Below are 9,039 nucleotides of genomic sequence, written 5' to 3' on the forward strand. Positions count from 1 at the left end.
GTGTGTGTGTGTGTGTGTCATTGTGTTTATACCCATTTTTTTAGATGAAAATGAGAAAACAAACGGAAGGTTAAAGCAGCCGGTTACGGCTGATGGAGGTGGGCGTTACTTTGACAGTCCCAAAGCATTGCACATATTTATTGGAACATACCAAATTTTCAGTGAAGGCAGGACCGGATAGTCCTCGTACACTGAAAAGTCGTTTCTATATTTTGAGATGGTTAAACCATAAAACAAATTAAGAAGTCCATTAAGTACTTAAAATTAAATTGAAGTGGAAAATATTATATGCAGTGGGTCAGCGACAAAAGAAATAAAATTGGTAGTCCCCCCTCTTTCAAAAATAAGTTCAAGAGACCCGGTTCGCCGAGTCCTTTTCGGAACAGCGCTGTCAACCACAAACGTTCACTCACAATCTCAGGCGTCAAATACTACGAATCCAAAAGTAAGTAAAATGTACATTTTGGGATTGATTACACATGTTCAGGTTTGTTTAGTGCGAATCCCCGCGGAAATGATACGACTGTTGGTGTTCAAGTTACGCCACGTGGTCGAGTCCGCAACGCAAGCAGTTAAACTCTCAGGAAGTCTCTGGCCATCTTTGGTTCAGCAGCGGAGAGCTCGTAACGGTGAATCTCTCCGTTAGTATCTCGTCTTTGCCTTTAGTTTGCATGTTTAATGCCCTTTCTCCACGTCGTGATGTGTAGAAAACCACACATATATGATATGGGGAGAAAAAAAGCATGCCAGTTAACTTAAATAAGTGGCCACAAAGCAGTTTGCAGTTCCCTGGGTTTGTAACCCACGATAAGTTTTCCAACGGGGTTACTTTCGGGTCACGTAACCTACAAGAGACATATTAAACGAGACGTTTGGTCTGCTGTTCCGCCGTTTTTTAAACATACTCAAGTGCTTCGTGTTTAGTAAACGACGGTGTTTTCTGTTCTCGGATTGTTTGATTTTATTTGGTAACGCAGACAGACACCACCTGCCCTGTTCCCCCAGTGTAACCTCATGTAACGCTCCCCTACCCATCATAACGTAACACTTGTCTCATGTTTTCCATTGCTGCCCAGGATGATAATGTAAGACTTTTTCCCCGTTCTCTTTCAAACCCCATCTTTCTTTCCCAAATGTAAAATCATTATGCACACTAATGTGTGATTCGGTTACATTCTGTGCAAAGATTAGGCAATGGATTTTTAACTGAAAAGATGGTGACAGCCTTGTTATGGTAAAAACTTTAGAAATGTACTTGTACTAAACTGCCTAAAGGTTTGGAAGATGTGATTTCATTTCAGTTATTACCCTATTATCTACCTTTTATGCTATTTTATAAAAACCTAAATGGCATAAATGTGCAGTGAACCGGAGGGTGTTTGAAGTTTCTCACACTGAGGTATTGCCACTGAATCAGGGTACCTCAACCCTTGCATCCTTCTGTACAAACTTCTGCCATTTACTTTTGACGGTTGCAATGCTCATTGTTCAAGAACCTGCAAAGCCCGGTCGTCGCCGTTTTTCTCTGACCACGTCGGAAGGTGAGTTTTCCAGCGTCCGAATGTCGGGCAGGTGTGTCGTTTTCGCATGTCGAGTGCATACGTGTTTTGTGGCAGTGCGGTGAGGATGGACGGCTATAGTGCATGAGTTACTCTACCTATTCTTGTACGTTTGCAGGCTCTAAGGCCTACACGTCTGCACTGAACAAACACAACCTATGACTAGAATGCCTATGATCTTTGACTAGAATGCAAGTCAAATCTAGAAGATGCTAGAATCTTCTGGTGATGTAGTACTTTTGGAACTAGGGATATATGCCATGTGTCTTTGTGGTATACGTGGGTCCCTAGTTAGATTGGAGCTTTAATCGGAAACTTCAGATGTACGTCTTATTCATTTTTGCATTTATTTATTCAGAATTAGCACAGATTCAGCTTAACTACCACCAGCGGCATGCTGTGCATAGGGTTGTCCATGCATGGGGAATGAGCTTGGCCCTTGTGTCAACTTCTAAATAGTTTAGGCTCTTGGCTGAACATGGTATTGTGGCCTTTTTGATTTCTGTAATTGCAGAGGTTTTTTTTATTCGTTTTAATTTGGCTGGGCAATACATCATGAGCCTACCATCACTGCAGTAGAACTGTTCTATAAGGTGAAGATTCTTTTCAAAAAAGTTTGATTGGACAGAATTAAATTCCCACTATCAATTTCTGTAGCCATAAAGATCTTGTATGAAATTGAAAGATTTGACATTTTATGAACAGTGAGTATTGCCCCTTATAAACACAGATAATTCGTTCCCAAGATGCCTGCTTTCAGGCTTTTGTGTAGTTGCTGCCAATGGTCTCTGGAGAATGTTTGAAAATGCATTTGGCCTTGCTGTCCCGCCCTGGTCTTTAACGTACGTCCAGACTAACCAATTAGCTTCTGCCATTTCACGTGGCCCTTCCCTTTGTCTCTAACGCATCGTAAGATGGAGAGTCAACGGGGCTGTCCTTTGAGACCCAGCGACGCCGGCGGGCACAGGCAGGGCTCGGGAAACGGCCCCGGCCTGCACGCCGCCGCCCTCAACGGGGACGATCTCCACGGCGGCCGGAGGAGAAGAGCCCCCCGCTCCTCCCGTTCGGAGGGCCATGGCCCCGAAGAAGGAGGCCCCTGTCCGGAGGGCTTCGGCCCATTGCACGGCGCCCGGGGGGAGATCGTGTGGTTCAACAGTAACATGTACGAGCAAGCCGAGAGCTACTTTCAGAGCACGCTGGGGCCGGCGTTCGGGGCCTCGCAGTCCTCGCCCCACTCCTCGTCCTCCTCCCCGGGCGAGCGGGTCCACCGGTCGCTGGTGTTCCGAGCTAAGCGGAAGCCCCCCCAGCAGATCGAGGGGCGGGGGAGCGCCGAGCTACGGCCACACCCGCGCTCGTCGTCCGAGCCGCAGAGGGGACGGCAGGGACCCAGGGGTGGCAGGAAGAGGGTGTTCTCGGAGACCGAACGCGCCCCTCAGAGAGCCAGGGACAAGTACGGAACGCTGCAGCGCACGGGACGAAACGTTTTCATTCTTCTTGCTCTGTTGTTCATTTGTTGTTGCTTGTTTTGTCTGGTTAAAAAAAATGATGTATTCACAATACACATGTTCAGTGCGGTTTTTTTTTTTTTTTTTTTTCCTTCTTCTTCCCTCCCCTGTTGGTTGTGTTAATGCACTGGATGGTTGTGGTATGTTGCCCCAGAATCTTTGCAGACCTGGTCCTCCCAGTCCTTATAGTCGACCTGGTTTATGTGCTTAATAACTACTGCAAATGAGCAACAGGCCAGCCAGTAGACATGTCCCATTAGTCTAGTCCGCTAAAGTAGCACATGTGTTTTACTGAGGAATGGACCTCTGGTGGCTGTGGCACTGTCCTCGTTCTCACCGGGCCTCCCAGTGATCCCAGGGTGATGGATCCAGGCTGGCTCCATCTAGTTTTATTCATAAATCTTTTTATTTTTTAGCACTTTTGGCGACTGCTGTAAAATTCTTGGCTAACTGTTTTACTGCCTCAGATGCATATGAATGAATGAATTGCAAGAAGGTGCCTTTTTTTGGTATAGCTGAGATGTCTAATCTTTTAAGAGCAGTAAAAGTTAGTTATCGGAATTAACTAAATAATGTCAGCTCACCAAAACCTGAAAAATCAGCTTCTTGAGGGGAGTTCCACCAATATAATGCTGTTTAGTGTCTCGTAGTGTTTGGTCTTGAGCTTCGGCTGTGTTCGGTAGAGCTTTGGCGGTTCCACCGTCCTATCTCGTGGAAGCCCGTCTCCCAGTCGTTGATCATGGAAACTGAGACTCCAGACTGGGAGATGCTTGTAGACATGACGGTTCCTGTCGTGCGGTATATTAAAATTGCGGAATTGCTCACTCTTGTAATCGTGGATCCTAAACCGCTGCCACGACTGGTGTGTTTGTGTGCCGGTGTCGTTGTCGTGAGCTCCTGTGTTTCTAGCAGGGAGCCATTGACTACATCTGGAGGGGAGGAATAGTTTCTTGGCGTTTGTAAGTTATGAATCCCAGGATCTAGGCACTACTAGCATTGGCACTCAATCTGATCTGTTCCTGCAAACCAAGTATTAGGAGCATGGATAAACTAGCAGTCATGCTATCTCGTTTTTCTTTCATTGTATAATATCGGTGCGTATCTGCTATGCAGGAAGAGCAAATGACCCAAATGCAACATCGGATTTCATGGAAGTCATTTGTAGTCTTTTACAGTAAATATCTTGAGCTTGTTTTTGTATTGGTGGAATTCCCCTTTAAACCGTTACAGAATTGGGGGAACTGGGTCTCTCGTTAGACAAAAATGGTCTTGGACATGAACAGCAATTTTGTAGATGCAGTTTGTTTATTTTTAAATCTAGTTTGATTTTTATTATTTTTTTCTTAGTTTTATAAATGCAGTCTACTTTTATTTAAATCCCTTCACTCCATTTGTTACACTAGACGTTTGTAACCATTACAGCAGGATGGGCATTGTCCTCCTCGTATCCCTGTCCCCCTAACGGCCGTGTCCTCTTGTGTTTGTGTCCCCCGTCCCCCCCTGCAGCATCAGTATGAGTGGACTCCAGGCTCTGGCCCACGACGCGGTGTGGTTTGACAAATCTAAATACGACGAGGCGGAGCGACGCTTCTACGAGAGCCAGAACGGCGTCCCGCAGGCCCCCCAGGTACGCTTTTGAGGCCCCGCCCACCTCGCCCCGCCCCTAGCATGTCTTCCTGCTTCTCTGGCCTGTGGCTTCTTACTCAGTGATGTCACTCAGACCACACCCCTATTTACACATGTGCCGGTCCCGGTTATAGTTGTGGCCACCCACGCTGTGCTATGTTTATATTTCATATGGCCGGACTGCAGGGCATGATGGGAACCCTGTTTGCTCAGCTGCCGTGTGTCCGTTTGGGGCCACTTGGGGGAAACATGGTGTCTCATTTCAGTCCTCTGTCCCTGGCAAACAGCATGGCCACTCTGCATAGACGCAGCTGACTGTGTGTGTGTGTGTGTGTGTGTGTCTGTGTGCTCCCCTGCTTACCTCTTGCTCACCCCTTTTGACTTGGCCTTCTCTACCCCGCTGTACCCTTTCAGGACACAGACGCTAGTGCCATCCTGCAGGACATTGCTAAAGCCCGCCAGACTGTCCAGCAGTCCCTAGCCGGAGTGAGTACAGTCACCCGCCCCACCCCGAAACCTCTGATCCGAAACTGAGCTGCAAATCATTCTTCAGGAATGCGTCCTCTGTTCATCTAGTCTTACTGTTATATTTATAACTGGGCTGGGGCGATGTTCCTTAAAGCATCATAACACAAAGATCATCGTGTAAAGGGTACGAGTGCCACATGGAACATCATGTCTTTAAGATGATCTTAATACTCTGGTGCTTATGGGAAACGAGGCTGTGATTGGTTTCCGTCACTGTGGCCTTGCATGCTCTCTGGCCTGTCATTTCATGTTCCCTAAAGAACTTTTTGCTTTTGATGTGTCCCTGATTGGAAATGGAATTGAAATTGCATTTAGAAACTCCTCAAATAGGAACGGGGCAGTTAAACTCGGGGCAGTGGAACCCCCACCCACACCCACTCAATCACGCACTAGCCGAGTCCTGCATGGCTTCTTTTCAGCACAGCGTGTGTTTGCACCATTTCCTGCCCGTCTCCTTTTGGGTCTTCCCAGCCTGCCAGCTGATGGGTTAACTGGGGACACGCGGGACGCTTGAAGCCTTAATTCAAGTCTTTATTCTTAATTCCCACATAATTGATGTCTTTTTTCCAGTCTTCTGCTGCAACTGCTGTTCTATTGCTGCCTTTTCACTAAACAATGAAAACAGTGAGCTTTATTAAAAATGTACTTTTGAATAATTTGAGATTTTTTTTGTGTGTGTTTCTCAGTCGATTTTGTACATTTCTCATGTCATGATTTGCACTGGCATCACAAGTGCATTTCTCAAATAGTTAGTGCAAACAGCAAAACTCATCAGAAGGTCAGTGCAACAGTACGTATATTCTGATGGAAATACAAAAAGGGGAAAAACTACAAAATTGGAAACTAGCTCAACATTCAAAGCAACCGAAGATGACTGAGAATTATGGATGTAAAAAAAAATATAAATAAAAAAAAAGGGCAGTTTTCAGAATTCCACTTCTGATCTGAAATTAATCGACTAAGAAGAATGGGTATGAAGTATGATTTCAATATAATGCCTGCAGTAGAAATGACTTTTTGGTATGTTTTACATTATTATTGGAGTCACTGTGGCAATTGGAGGTTTGACACTGCAGCAGCATGTGAGCGGTGGGACAGGGCGGGTAGTGGCTGAGCGGAGCTCTTCGACTGCCATGCCCCCCCCCCCCCCCCCCGCCTTGCTGTCCTGCCTTGTGGGGCATTATCTGCAAGTTTTAAACCTGTCTGTGGTCAAGTTTGTTTCCTAGCGACAATGGCATTGTTAAGAATGGTGACCCCAAAACAAGTCACGCTGGCTCGAGCGTGTGTGTGTTGTCACGCATGACGAGTGTGAAATGCCTTTGTTGTTCCTCTGTGGCCTGTCTGGTGTGGTTGCCTACATTTCCCAGCATGCAGTAATTGGCTGGCACTGTCTGAGGTGCATTAGTGTTGCCTCGGCAGCTGCCTGAAGGTGTTTGTGTATGTGACATGACTTTTTCATTTAACGTCCTGCATGTACTGGTGTTGGATGGATCGTCCCGCTGTGTTTTCCGTTTTAAAAATGGTTCTAACTGTCTGCGTAATTGGATTATTAAAGCCATGTCTAGGCTGTCTTGAAGTGTATTGCCACTCTTGCATAAATAATCAGTAAAGCTGAATGTTGTAGGAACTGGTGACTGCTAATTAACCTCCTCCTCTGAAGAGCAGGTCACTTGGCAGTTCCTAGCTTGGCAGTACACATTTTACTAACTATATTTTGTAAGTCGTTCCGAACTGTGGAAACTGTGACCCGGGTGACGTTTGTTTTTCCTCTCATTTCCCGTCCTGTCCTGGGGGCCCGTCGGGCAGGTGAAGGCCGCCCTGCAGCCGGGTAAAGGGCATCCTCGCGCCCAGAAGCCCCGCGAGCGCAGGACCGTAAGTGGAGCGGCCGCGGCGTGAAGTGCTTGGGGGGGAGGAGTTGGGCTATGGACGCCTGCGCATATGCACAACGGCCTCCTCACTGCCTGATGTGTGTTGCACAAGTGTTATTGTGATGCATGTGATTTTTGGATCCTCACTGGTCAAGGTCTAAGTCATATTTAGGAAGGATCCGGTCCGTTTAGCTTCTACCAGGCCCTGGCTGCATGCTCGGCTCTGGGCTTCGGGTCACGCCCACGTCGCCTCTACTCCCACCGTGGCAGTCTCGGTCGTTAGACGTTACGCTCAGGGACGTTACGCTCGGGGCTCACAGCCGCACCCTGGGAGCGCCGGGGCCTGCCTCGGCGTGTCCGCAGACAGACGTGGTCCGACGCCCCAGACTGCTTAGGCTAACGCTCTCCAGACCTGCGCCCGCCACGGGGCCTCTGACTCACGCCCGTCTGTCTCTCTCTCTAATCCTCTGTCTCTCTCTCACTCGCCCGCTTTTTGTTTTTGACTCCAGAGTCAAAATGCCAACAAATCGGAAGACCAGAGCATGCTTCTCTCACGCTTGAAGAACCTAGAACAGGATAACAAGAACCTGCATAAAGGTGGGCAGGGGCACCGAAACTGGAAACACTTTTTTTTTTTTTTTTTTTTTTTTTTTTTTTTTGCACGTCTTCAATATAAATGGCATTGAATCAAATGTACCATTTGCAAAATATTGCTCAGTGCGCGCTTGACCCACCGTTGTGTTTTTGGGATCCGTCCTGCCAGTGGTGGATGACCTGAGGACCATGCTGTCCAAACTGGAATCCAAAATGTCCGCACTGGAGAGGAATCAGAGTGTGGTTCCCAAACCGGCGCCGGCTCCACAGGTGAGCAGAGGCAGTCGCCTCGCTGTCCGCCGGCCCGCACATGGGGTCGGCAGAAAGTCAGGTTGAAGTTCACTTTAGTTGACCTCCGACCTGACGTGCCCTCTGGTCACTAGAACGTTCAGGACGTTCAGCTCCGCAGGGAAGTGCGTCCCTGTGTGCAGATGGGGGTTTTTTTTTTTTTTTTTTTTTGACGAACTTGCCAATTTTCTTTTTCTTCATGGTTGTTTGACTCCTCCCACCCCAGACTGCTCCTGCTCCGAACAACAAGGTGGTGGTGAAGGAGGAAGAGGACGACGACATCGACCTGTTCGCCAGTGACGAGGAAGACGAGGAGGCAGAGCGCATCAAGGCCCAGAGGGTGCAGGAGTACACCGCACGGAAGGCCGCAAAGCCCGTGCTGATCGCCAAGTCCTCCATCCTGCTCGACGTCAAGCCCGTACGCATCAGGCTCTTCTGCTTCTTTATCAGTTTAATCGGGAACTGCTTCTGCGTTGGAGCTGCAATTTTTATAACCTATTCGGCTAAACCTGACAATTCTGTCTTGTTCTTTTTCAAACCAGTGGGATGACGAGACAGACATGGCCAAACTGGAGGAGTGTGTGCGCTCTGTGCAGATGGACGGGTTGTTGTGGGGGGCCTCCAAGCTCGTCCCCGTTGGCTACGGCATCAAGAAGCTACAGATCAACTGCGTAGTTGAAGACGACAAAGTTGGGACGGACATACTCGAGGAAGAGATCACGAAATTCGAAGACTTTGTGCGTACTGTTTTCTCATTGATAATAACCACAGTTTAGGATATAATTGATCTTTAATTTTAGGTGCCGTTTCTTATTTTAAGCTTTTTGGCATGTATCTGCGTGTGCTCATTCTTCTTTGTGGTGTGGTTTCCTTTTTATAGGTTCAGAGTGTTGACGTTGCTGCCTTCAATAAGATTTGAGCTAATCCTCTACAATCAACAGATCACCTCATTTAAAGAGTTACTGCTGCTTTTGTATTGCACAGTTATGAATAAACAGTTTCATTCTCATGGAGAAAGCAGTTTTATGTGTTTGTCCACTTTATACATTCAGAAAGTGTTAAAAGTATGGA

At 47.3% G+C, this 9,039-nt stretch overlaps 1 protein-coding gene across 7 annotated transcripts; it reads left to right on the forward strand.

Moving 5' to 3' along the window:
* Positions 1-320: 320 nt before the first annotated feature.
* Positions 321-8,988, forward strand: eef1da (eukaryotic translation elongation factor 1 delta a (guanine nucleotide exchange protein)). Of its 7 annotated transcripts, XM_076981956.1 has the most exons (11): positions 347-445; positions 1,494-1,541; positions 2,474-3,009; positions 4,571-4,691; positions 5,105-5,176; positions 7,025-7,090; positions 7,596-7,683; positions 7,850-7,950; positions 8,195-8,386; positions 8,511-8,705; positions 8,849-8,988. In XM_076981956.1, the coding sequence occupies exons 3-11, from the start codon at positions 2,474-2,476 to the stop codon at positions 8,885-8,887; spliced, it is 1,410 nt and encodes a 469-aa protein (XP_076838071.1). In that variant the 5' UTR covers positions 347-445; positions 1,494-1,541; the 3' UTR covers positions 8,888-8,988. The 7 variants fall into 7 exon arrangements, with proteins under 7 accessions (XP_076838077.1, XP_076838075.1, XP_076838076.1 ...); XM_076981957.1 differs by lacking the exon at positions 7,025-7,090; XM_076981958.1 differs by lacking the exon at positions 5,105-5,176.
* The last annotated feature ends 51 nt before the right edge of the window (positions 8,989-9,039 follow it).

The sequence above is a fragment of the Brachyhypopomus gauderio genome, chromosome 19 (genome assembly GCF_052324685.1).
Source record: "Brachyhypopomus gauderio isolate BG-103 chromosome 19, BGAUD_0.2, whole genome shotgun sequence".
NCBI classification, from domain to species: Eukaryota; Metazoa; Chordata; class Actinopteri; order Gymnotiformes; family Hypopomidae; genus Brachyhypopomus; species Brachyhypopomus gauderio.